The 11713-nt window shown below is 50.5% G+C and overlaps 1 protein-coding gene across 2 annotated transcripts; it reads left to right on the top strand.

The window, feature by feature from the left end:
• Positions 1-486: 486 nt before the first annotated feature.
• On the top strand, positions 487-11711 carry C8H11orf16 (chromosome 8 C11orf16 homolog). Of its 2 annotated transcripts, XM_032639431.1 has the most exons (7): positions 487-2450; positions 2943-3127; positions 4367-4523; positions 6342-6576; positions 7214-7870; positions 10361-10581; positions 11327-11711. In XM_032639431.1, exons 2-6 carry the CDS (start codon positions 2961-2963, stop codon positions 10579-10581), a joined length of 1437 nt encoding a protein of 478 aa, XP_032495322.1. In that variant the 5' UTR covers positions 487-2450; positions 2943-2960; the 3' UTR covers positions 11327-11711. The 2 variants fall into 2 exon arrangements, with proteins under 2 accessions (XP_032495322.1, XP_032495320.1); XM_032639429.1 differs by having other exon boundaries at positions 487-3127.
• The last annotated feature ends 2 nt before the right edge of the window (positions 11712-11713 follow it).

Genomic DNA, 11713 nt, shown 5'->3' with positions numbered 1-11713 from the left:
CATCCCCACTGTGTTTTCTCAGTGCTTCATCCACAGAATGAGAATTATAGGAAAAGCAGCTACCCCTTATGTTTATTATCAGTATTAACAGTGCTTGTGAAACATAATGAAAACATTATGTGAAAACATAATGTGAAGCATTATGAAAACATGTTTTCATAGCCATTATTTTTAAACTTTATTATCCTCTTTTTTTTCTTTTTTGCCCATGACATCAACATTCTTCAGGTTCTCCAGGCCAGAAAATATGGGAAAGACAGTGACGTCCCCTATCTTGGAGTCTGCCTTCAAAATGTTTCTATTTCTGTTCCTATGATGAGCTTCAGCTCTTCCTTCTTCCTTAACTCCCACGTCCCCTCTGTCACCAAGCCCAGGCAGGACTTCCAACACACTGTCACATTCATCTCCATTGTCACCTCTCTGTGAAGTCTTTCCACCACAGCTATTACTCGTTCCTTTATTTTGAACACATATTTCCTTGCCATTCTTATCCTGCTATCTTTACACACCTATCTCTGTCTTCAGTAGAATGTAAGCTCCTTGAAGATAGCGGTCAGTCTTATTCATCCTATATTCCTAGCACCCAGCAAAGTGATTCAAGTCAGGTAGGCATCAGGAAATATTTGGTGGTGTTGTTTTCCTATTCCCATCCTGTCACATTGTGTCTGGATAACTCCGAGGCCTCCTGGGCTCTGTTCTCAACTGGCTCTATCATCACTCTGATATTCTTTCTTGAAGTGTTTCATGTCATTTCATTGCTCAAGCCCCATGACAACTTCCTTTCGACTATGACATTGTTGACATTTATCTGCTTGGTTTTCAAAGCTCCCATCAATTTGGCCCCTTCCCAAATATCCACACTTGATTTTCCCATGACACCCCATTCCCTCCACCCCAAAAAGAAAATCACAGTCTTGCAAATGCATCCTTCTGTCTTAGCTCTTGCTTCCTACCAAGACGGAATGGAATATTCTCCTTCTTCCTTTCACCATTGAAATCCCACCTATCTTATTCAGGAAGCCTTCTCTCATACCCAGAGACTAAATCCCTCAGCCTTTAGGGTAACAGTCGTTCTCCTGGCTGCAAAATTAAGCTCTGTGAGGGTAGACATCAGTTAGGATGCTTTTGGTGGCAACCGATACAAAAATCTGATAAAAATTGGTGTAACCAATAAAGGGAATTTATTGGTTCACATAGCTTCTAGCAGTAGGGCCACCTTCAGGCAGGGCTCGACACTGTTACCAAGAACCTGTTTTCTTTAGGTCTGTCCTCTCTGGGAATAGCTTCAGTGTCCCAGAAAGACTGTCAGAAGCTCCCAGAACCTCAAGCTTTCTTACTTATGTATAGGAGGAAAAAGAAAGTCTATAACTCAGGATTTCCAACAAAAGTCTTGAGATTCATTCTGATTCCAGAGGCACGGGAACATGCCCATGCCCTAGTGGCCAGGGGATGGAATGTGCTGATGGACAGTCATGAATCGGGGGGTACAGTCAGCTGCTCCTAACCACACAGAGCCACACAGAAACAGGAACTGGTGGAAGGCAGGGATGGATGGGGTAGAGACAACCACAAACGTCCCTACATACTTTTTTGGTCTTCTGCACTGAACACGGTGCTGGGCACACAGCCAGTGCACAATGACTGTCAGATGCCTCAAATACCAGCCTCCTCCTCTGGATGTTCAAATGAGAGCAGAATCTAGACTTCTGTTCCTTTGGTTCCCATTGTCCACTCCCACCACCCCAAGTGATCATTACACCTCTGCTCCTCAGCAGTCCTGTCTGTTACAGACAAATATGCCCACACTTTTGGTTATTTTTTTTTTTAAACTAAAGACAAATTCTATCTTAGAGTCCTTAGGCCACCCAGTGGTTCCCTCCACTCCAGCCGCCTGCCCGCACTGGGTGAAGGCAGGTCAATAGCCTTGAGTCTCTGGGGGACCAGCTCCCCCCATCACGAGACTCCTGGGATCCGTGAGGGCTGCGCACCGTGACGGACTCTTCCGGCAGAGGGGAAGCCCGAGCTTTTGGGGAATTGAGGTCGCACTGGCCTTTCCCGCCAACACCCCCTCCCCAGAAAGGCGGAGAACTACCCCCCTACCCTTTCGCCCCGCGCATGCGGCCTAAGGCCCCAGCCCCCCTGCACATGCTCAGTACACGCCCTCGGCCCAGCTGGCTCGCATCCATGGCAACCTGCTAGGCAACCAGGAGTCAGTTGGTCTGAGGTCGTGAACTCCAACTGTTGGAAGGGGCTGAGGCTGAGGTGGAGTTTGAGGCAGTGATAAGTCCCCTTGGGGTCAGAACTGTGGACTTGGGCAGGAGCAGACTCAACAGGGCCGTGGTGGGCTGGGCCAGCGGAGTGGTATCTCGGGCCCTGGGTGGCAGCTGTCGCCTCTGAGCACGTCTACGGAGGCCACAGCCCTGGGCTCTCAGCTCCGTCTAGTCCCGCAGGTGACTGGGTTAGGCGGGAAGTCTGTGGCTTGGGTTAGGGGTCAGTTTGTCACCAGGACTACGATTTGCGAAGGGGCGTGTGGTCTTACCCCCGAAGTCCCTACAACTGGGGTGGAGACGGGGGAAAAAAAACTAACGTATGTTGAGCTACTTAAATATGCCAGGTGCTTTCCATATCTCATCTCCTGGTTGGTAACTGAAGCACCGAGGTGAAGTGAGCACGCAGCCAGCAGGCTGTGAAGGATTTACTACAGCTAAATCCTTCTCGGAAATCCCAGCTCTTACTCTTTCAACCCCTCCCCTATTTCCTGAGCTGAGCCTCCCCGGGCAGGTGATTCTGGGGACACCCTGCGCGTCGGTGGGACCGGATGCGCCCGCAGAGAGGCCGCAAACCGCAGAGCTGAGCCCAGCCCCGGCCAGGCGCCCTCTCCTGGGCTGTGGGCTGCAACTCAGATAAAAAGCAACTCAGATAATAGTGCCGCTTGTTCTCAGGTGTTTCCTCCCAAGGAAATGGACTCCTCCCCAGGGCCTGGGATGCCTTTGCCCAAATACTGCAGCGTGGCCACAACCCTGAAGGCCCCTGCCTGGGCCGGCACTGCTCCTCCCTGGGAACTCTCCTTCGCCTGCCCTCTCGCCTCCCAAGCACCCTGGCTCACCCGGCAGAGGCCTCTCACCAGGTATCGATCTCGGCTTCCTTTTTCCTCTCTGTTCTTGGTTCTAGATGGTGGGAGAGATGGCCCAGGAGGGAGAGAGCTTGTTTCCTGGGAAGGCTGAAAGGGTTCTTTACCGTGTGGGCTCTGAGTTGCTTGGGGTTTAATATTCCCCTAGTCTAAACTGCACTCCCAGTGACATCAAGGGTTGACCTGGCTTTCATTCCACCTTTTAGCGGAGTGGCAGATGTCAGAGTTGGCATGTGTGAGGGAAGGCAGTCAGGCATCATCAGTTATAAACTTCTAGCTCATTTTACCATCAGCTCTGAGACTTGCCATGGGACTACATGAGAAATTAGGGTTTCTGCTACCAACCGCTAAGGTGAGGTCTCCAGGTCCCTCCTCAAGTTCCCTCAGTATCCCTCAGTTATCCTGGCTTTTTGTGAATGGTATCTTTAGTTGGCTGTCTACAGTGTGAATACAAGAGGGGAAAGGAACCTCAGGCTCTAAGCACATACAGGTTGTGCAAGTCCCAGGGATTCATGTCCATGCTATTCAAGTCAGTCTGCCCAGGTTAGAGACATGCCAGCCTGAACCCTTTAGCCCCTTTCTTGATTCACTTGGTGGACCATCTGATTCAAAGCCTGTATCCGGGCTTGCCCACAAAGTAAACAGGTTTTTTCGGAAACCCAAAACCTGACTCAACAATTCCCTACAGCTTGGTCCTGTCCACAAAATTTCCCAGAACTAGCTTCTCCTTTTTTCTGTCTCACAGCCTCCTAGTCAGCTCCTCTGTGCTTCCTGTGCTCAAACACCTCCTCCTCTCTTATTACCCCACAGTGCTCAGCCTTCTTGCAATTTTGCTCCTTTGGCATCACCATCCAAGCCTCCATGCCTCATCGTGGAATCCCACACACTGCCTCAGAATTTCCCTTCCTGGAAGTCTTTCCTGGCCTGCTGTCTAGTCTCAGACCAGCACTCATAACCAGAATACATAAAAGCTAGTCCCACCCTGATTACCTTGAAACAATTCCCAATCCTCAAACGACGATTCCCTTCACTCTCCTCTCCTTCTGCCCTTCCAGTAGTTTACCTTATCTTACTGGAAGTCACAGATTGCCACTCTTTACATGGATTTCTGTTCCATATTGCCTTATCTGTCATGCACACACCATGGCGCTGCTCAGATCTAACTCTGAAACGTGTTTCTTGATGGTTTTAGGGCTTGGTTTTCTCTACTCCCTAATTCCATTTGCTTTTTCCCAGATATGCATCTTATGACCCGTGTCTCCACATTGCTGACCCAGCATGGCAGGGGCCTGGCTGGCTGAGAAGAGGTGGAGATGCTGCGGACGCATGGGTCCTGGCAAGAAGGGAAGCAGATGGCTTTTATTACAGGGCTCAGATAAAGGCTGCTCCCGAGGCAAGTCCCTAAGTCCCAACATCTCCCCATATGCTCCTCTGGGTGGCCCTGTCATAACTGATATGCCTCAGCTGTGTGTGCCCAGCAGTTCAGTTTCTTGGATAAGCACAGATCTTCCATGGTCAGGATGCAGAAGTGAAAATGTAATGTCAGTGAGTGCATTAATTTGCTAGGGCTGGGTAACAAAGTGGCACAAGCTGAGTGGCTTAAACAACAGAAATTGTCTCTCGGTTCTGGGGACTGGAAGTCCAGGTGTTGGCAGGGTTGGTGATTCTGAGGGCTGTGAGGGAGGATCTGTTCCATGCGCCTTTCCTAACTTCTGGTGGTTTGCTGGCAATCTTTGGTGTTCCTTGGCTTGTGGAAGCATCCCCCTGATCTTGGCCTTCATATTCACATGCTGTTCTCCCTGGGTGCATGTCCGTGTTCAAATTTCCCCTTTTTGTAAGGACACCAGTCATTGGATTAGGGGCCCACCCTACTCAGCTGTACTCAGTGTGACTTTGTCTTAAGTCGTTACATCTGCCATGACCCTATTCCCAAATAAGGTCACGTTCTGAGGTACTAGGGGCTAGGACATCAACATATGAATTTGGTGGGGTAACTATTCAATCCATAACAGTGAAGAAAATATACAATAAAAGCACTTTGTTCAGGAAAATTCAGTGTGTCAAATTATGGGCACCAGCCTAAGGGAAAGAGGAGCAAAATGTGTATATCTCGTGTAAGCCTGTGTCCCTCCACACAGGAGCACGGTGCCTGCGTGCTGGGGCCAGGCCTGGGCTTTACTTTGGTTGTTACTTGCTTCTTTGGGATTTTTCTCTTCCCACAAAGAGTCAGACTTTGTGAATGTGGATCCATAGAGGGAAAACAAGTGTGATTTCTAAAAATATATATAAATGATAGAATTTCCAATCAAAAGTCATTTTGTCATTTTCAAGTAACTAATATGTAATTCCAAATGAAATATTAACAGGGTTTTGCTCAAATATAAACCCTGTCTAGTGGTTTGATAAAAGTCAATTTGTAAGCTTGTTCTTTTAATTAGCTTAGTATTTCTCCTGCCCTCTCTGCCAGGCTGCTCATTTGCTTCCTTTGCCCAGCCTCCCCTCATGGACATAATGGCAGTGCAGAGGGCTGCTTCAACAGCCCCAGCCTGTCCTCGTCCGAGAGGGCCTGTGGATGATACCCCACCCCTGGCTGGCTGCGGACACAGGGATAACACTTCCTGGGAGTGCTGTGAGGAGGGGGTGTGCTTGGTGAAAGATCCAGAGGACCCAGGTTACTCCTGTGAATTGCAGGCCAAATATATAAAGATAGGAGAAAAACAAAGCAAAACAGGAGGGCTTCCCTGGTGGCACAGTGGTTGAGAGTCCGCCTGCTGATGCAGGGGACATGGGTTCGTGCCCGGGTCCAGGAAGATCCCACATGCCGCGGAGCGGCTGGGCCTGTAAGCCATGGCTGCTGAGCCTGTGCGTCCGGAGCCTGTGCTCCACAATGGGAGAGGCCACAACAGTGGGACGCCCGCGTACCACCAAAAAAACAAAACAGGAAAAGGAAGAGCACGGGACAGGAAAGGCAAGAAGTGATAAACAAGAGTTGCCACGGCAAGAAGCAGAGGGAAGAGCGTCCGCCTCACAGCTGGCCTGTCTCTGCCATAGTGGGCTCCCAAGCAGCGCCTGGCCCTGCCCTTTCCCTAACTGGGCCTTGCCGCATGCGAGGGAGACCCTGGGTCTGGCCCTAGGCATTGTAGGGAACCATGGTGCTCCCTGTAGTACTTCCTAATGCCAGGTCTTATTCTGAGTGTTTTCTTTCCCACAGCTGGAGAGGCAGGGGTTCCTGCTGGTAGAATTTGAGGCTCCCCTTGTCACATGCCCAGGGCTGCCAGCCCAGCGGCAGAGCATGGTCTTGGAGGAAGATGTCATTCAGTTCTCGCCATCCGTGGAATACTCACTGCGCCTTGGGGACAAGGTGCTGGCACTCTGGGGACCAGACCAGCAGCGCTATGGCCCCGGCACCATTCCTTTGGGCTTGGAGGCAAGAGACCCCCAGAGAGGTAAGGGAGTGCTCTGGCCTCCCAGTCCCCAGGAGCCAGGCTGGTGATCAGGCTGAGGAGAGAGCAAAGGGTGTCTCTCCAGCTTAGGGGTCTTAGAGGCTTAAAAAATCCTTACCCTTTCACTTGCAGCTTCGTCCTGAGGGTGGCCACAGATAGACAAATCATATTTTTCAGATTATAAAATATTCTTTATCAGGGCAAAATAGCCCAAGGCTACTATGTCTATGTTGGTTACTTAACCTATGGTGTGGTGAGGTTATCCTGGGGTCACACCAGTACTCATGACTGGTCCCCCACCAAGTCGTGCAGGGACTGGGACAGTCCCCTTGTGCGAGACCAGCCAGTCAGCATCGTTGTGTTCAGAGAAGCGACAGAAGGAGGTTTCTCCTTCCCTTCCTTCACCTGCGGATGCATCTTGGTTTTGACGTGAAAACCAGGACATGGCGGCACAGGAAGGGGTGGTAAACGTGGGGCAGGTGAGGAATGTCCCTGGCAGGCTCTCCAGGGAGAGGTGCGCACGGGCAGAAGCAGAGCAGAGGGGCTGTGATGAGGCTTTGCTTCTGGGGAGAGGAGAACCCTTATCCCATGATATGAAAGAGGTGGCTGTAACAAAATGGTGACCTTTTCTGTTATGTAGCATCCAAAGAAGAAGAAATTACTGTTCACTTCTGGAATGGCAGGACAGCTCCTGTGCCTCTTGGAGGGGTCAGGTGGGTGCCCCCAGCTGTCTGGAAGAAGGCTGTGGACAGGCTGCACAAGCCTTTCACCACGGAGCACCCCAGGCCCCTCCTCTGGGCCCCTTGCTGCTCTCTGGTGGGGCCGGTCGCTGGATGTGTCACCGGCGGGCTTCCTCTGAGCGCTCCGTTCCTGTGCCCTCCCTGCCACCTGCATGCCTGCTGCCAGCTGCTGGGCCAGGGCTGCCTCTGCTGCCGCCCCTTGGCTGGACCCACCTGGTGGCCTCTAACCAGAACCTCAGGGGTCACAGCCAGAGAGCATCCAGAGACGGAGCTGAAGCCCATGGCACAGCCTTTGCCCCTTGAGGGTCCTAAGGAGGAAGAAGTAGCAGTGCAGGCTCCCATGGCTGTTTCTTCCTCCTCTACCTCCTCTTCTTCTGAAGAGGAGGATCTGGAGAATGAGCTGAAGATGGGCCTTCCCCAGAGGCTGCTGCTGGACAGCACAGGCAACATGGCCCCCATCCTTCTTGAGGAGTCTCCAAGGAGGCAGGGTGGCCTCTGCCAGCCGGAATGGAGGTACTGGAGGAGAAACGGGTCCAAGCCGCATCCCAGGAAGCCAGGTAGACCTTTTTCTAAGGCAGGGGCTGAGGCCCCTGCTCCCTTCCCTCCCATGTGTCTCTCAGGAATCTGATGCACATGTCCGCTGTGCTGGGATTGGAAGTAACACTTGGTCATGTCAAAGGAGGGGCTGTGATAAGAGGGAAACGTGGGCTTTATTGATTAAATGGAAACCTAACAAGAAAGGATGGGCAGATCTTTGTGCTAAGGTTTGCATCCCTATTTGACAACTGTCTTTTCTTTCTTCACTTGTCTCTACTGGCAGGACTCTGCCACTGTCCATTTCGACCCTCCCCTCCCTCGTTTTCCTTGGAGGCGTTGATTTTTCTCTAGATGTACAGTCAGAATGCCTCCAGGTGTTGACTGGAGTCTTTCAGCACCCTGAGAAGCACAGAAACGGGTCTTTAAACACTGGCCATCAGACCCTACTCTCCAGATGGGCCCCTTAGGAAGTCAGAGCGAGAGGAGCCAGGCACAGCCTTATGCGTCTCACTCTACCACTGAGAGGGGAGGCAGTGTCATTGTCATTGGCAACCTGCAGCCATCCCCAAACTTCTCTACCCAAGCAACATGCCCGTGTAGGTTTAGAGCAGTGTATCGTTGGTACGCCTCTTGCCGTGCGGCCTAAATTCCCAGTGGGGCCCAGAAAATGCAGACGCCTAAGGCAGCCAGCAGAGCTTTGTGAAGGAGGTGACTTGGATAAGCCAGCCCTGGACTAGATTCCTGGAGCCCTGTGCTGACTAATTCAACCTCAGTGAACTAAATGAACATCCACTTTGGGGCAGGGATACTGAGGGCTAAAGAATACCACTGCTAAGGGCATAAGGATCTGTAGGCACTGCCCACACTGGGACTCATTGTGGGTCCCCGTGGGAAGCCATTGCCCTATTTTCAGGACAGCTGCTCAACCAGAAGGACCTCTCAGCCCACGAGTATATTAATCTTACACCAGGAGTAAGGCCTTTATTAGTCTTCAGTTCTAGGAGGCTGAGAAATTGTTTCTACACTGAGAAACTTTCTTGGGGGACTCCTCTGGACCCCTGGGCTTCGGAGTGGGCAGGGATGGATGTGTTGGCTGCTGTTGTATTTTAGATGAGGTTCCTCCCTTGGCTTTCGAGGTGTGCGATCTTTCCCCCACCTCTGAGAGGGAAATAAGTAGAGGGACGAGAAGCTATAGCTATGACCAGCTGGGCTCTTCCTCCCCTCCCTGAGAGGACACTTTGTATTGAAAATATAAAGGTGGGAGCGGGGATAGGTGTTCCTGGGCCTCTTTCCTTGCAGTGAAAAGCAGAAGCTGCTTGGAAGCAGCTGTTTCTACAGGGTATGCCCTCCAACAAGTGATAATATAAAGAAAATGGTGCCAAAGTCTAGAGTTTTCAAGCTAAATTCTTCATAGCTTCCACTGCCCTCCTGCTTCAGCACAGACTGGAGAAAGAAAAGCTGTATCTGTCCGACAGGGAGGAGTCTCTGGGGCAGCAACTGAGGTGGCATGAGACCCAGTCTCAGGGAGAGGAATGCCAGTGGGGTAACCAGAAGCCATGGCGGTCAGACCTGCCCCAGACTCCAGACCTGCATTCCCATGGCTGTGGCCTGCTCCATGGCGTTCTATCCAGACTGGTTCTAAGCCTGACTGAGGCCAAATCTTCCCTGGCCCCAAGCATACACCGCTCTTATCGCCACTACCCACGCACCCACACCTACATTCAGCCTCTCTCCCCACATCACCATATTTAAACAGATCCACTCTAAAGTTCCCCCCGCACCCAAATACATTCTAATAATTGGCTATAAGGAGAAATATAGTATCTTCAGGTACTTGGCCTGGCTTTCCTGTAGGTACTGGATCATTTGTTATGCTCTGGGCAAAGGTTAATTCTTGGAGCTGAACCGTGAGAATCAGTGAGCCTGCCTTCTGCCAGGTCCTATCTCTGCACCCAAAGCTATGGAGAGTATGCCTGCATGGGGCGTGGAGAAAGGGGCATCTCCAGCCCCCATCCCAGATGGAGTCCTGCACACCACACTAACTAGCGAGGTGAACTGGTGAGGTGAAGCTTGTAAAACGACGTGTGTGCCCGGGCTAGAAACAATGGCAAATACCAGAGCTTTTCTTCTCTCCCCTCCAGATCTTGTATCCTTTTAAGGAAATGTGCTGCTTTGCTTCTCCTGACTGCGCTTGCTTGCCATCAAGCACTGGTGCTTCACAGTCTGGTCTGAGGCTCTACCTCTTAAGGATCCTCTTGTATGGGTCCTCCGCCCTCCATGTTTTTGGCTCCTTTTAGTTGCAGGCAGTGAGGTTACTGTCTGAGACTAACCTAACAGTCCTAGAGGGCCAGGATTCATGCCAGCAGTCATGCTGCTCTCCACCCTCGCTTATGACTGAAACAGGGTTCAGACAGTTAAGGGATTCTGTGATCCTTGATACACTTCTACATAAGTCAAGTCTAATCCCATCAAAATGGTGGCATATTCAACTAACTGAATTTTGGGTTTAGGAACAAGACTTTGCAACATCGGGAAAGAAGAAAAGGGCAACAAACAACAGACAGTGAAAACTGCAGCAGCGGGGAGTCCCAGGGAGCTGGTCCTGGAAGCCACTGGCATGAAGCCACTACAGATCTTGCCAGAGGAAGCTGAACACAAAAAACTGAGTCGGGGTACTGCGGCACATCAGGAGGCCAGAATTCCCCCTAAACGAAAAGCCCCAAGGATCTAGGTAAAGCAGATGGCCGGGAAGGGGCTTCTGAAGGACTCCTTCCATGGTTCTTTGACCTTCTGGGGTCATACCACTTTTGAGAATGATAAAACCGATGGCCCCTCTTCCCAGAAAAATGCACACACCCACAGTTTTGCATATGATTTCAGAAGGCTTACAGAACCCACGAATTTCATCACTAGGGGTGCAAGGATCCCAGTTAACTGGCCCCTCTACCCTATGGTGGTGGGCATGGGCCTGCTTTACTAGGCCCTCGGTCCGTGAGAGTCTGTTCTTTGCTAGGAATGCGAATACAGCTCTACTTAAACCTTTGTATTCTTTTTTTTAGATATATATATTTTTTGATGTGTACCATTTTTAAAGTCTTCTATTGAATTTTTTGCAATATTGCTTCTTTTTATGGTTTTTTGGTGCTTTGGCTGTGAGGCATGTGGGATCTTAGCTCCCCGACCAGGGATAGAACCCGCACGCCCTGCATTGGAAGGTGAAGTCTTAACCACTGGACTGCCAGGGAGGTCCCCAAACCTTTGTTTTCATCATATAAAATACTGGCCTTTTTTCTGAGGAAAGACATGTTCAAAATGAGGTGACTCCCTAGGCAACTAAACTGAGAGATGCAACGATACTGTTGGTGTGGTAGCTTAAAGATGTTTAGGACACATCAATGACTTTGTAATTTTAAGGATAGAAAGTCACTGATTTTAAAGTCAGAATAAGACTCTCAGGATTTTTTTTTCTCTTGTAGGAAGCTAAAGAGTAGATACCTGAGGAGGAGTTAGTTACAAAGTGGCTGACACAAGGCCTTCTTCACGGAAATGACAGTCAGGCCACAGGCGATAGTCCAATAAGCAGCAGCATCTTCAGCCCAGGAAGACATCCCTGCACATGAGTGGCAGGAAGGCACCTGTCCTAAGGGGCACAGGAGTGTGGCAGCCCTGGCGAGGGCTCCCTTCCAGGGGCCTGGTGTGATCTGCTTGAGGATGCCTCTTCCACCGAAGCTACAGAACATGGTTGGCCTGCTTTGGGCAAATGTGTCCACAGCCTCTCTGCCATCTTTTCATAAAGCCTCAGTTGTACATGAGCAAAATTTTGTTTGACTTCTTAATGCCAATAAAAAGGAATTCTCTTCATT

Source organism: Phocoena sinus, chromosome 8, assembly GCF_008692025.1.
Source record: "Phocoena sinus isolate mPhoSin1 chromosome 8, mPhoSin1.pri, whole genome shotgun sequence".
Taxonomy (NCBI): Eukaryota; Metazoa; Chordata; class Mammalia; order Artiodactyla; family Phocoenidae; genus Phocoena; species Phocoena sinus.
This window is presented reverse-complemented; position numbering and strand designations above follow the sequence as displayed.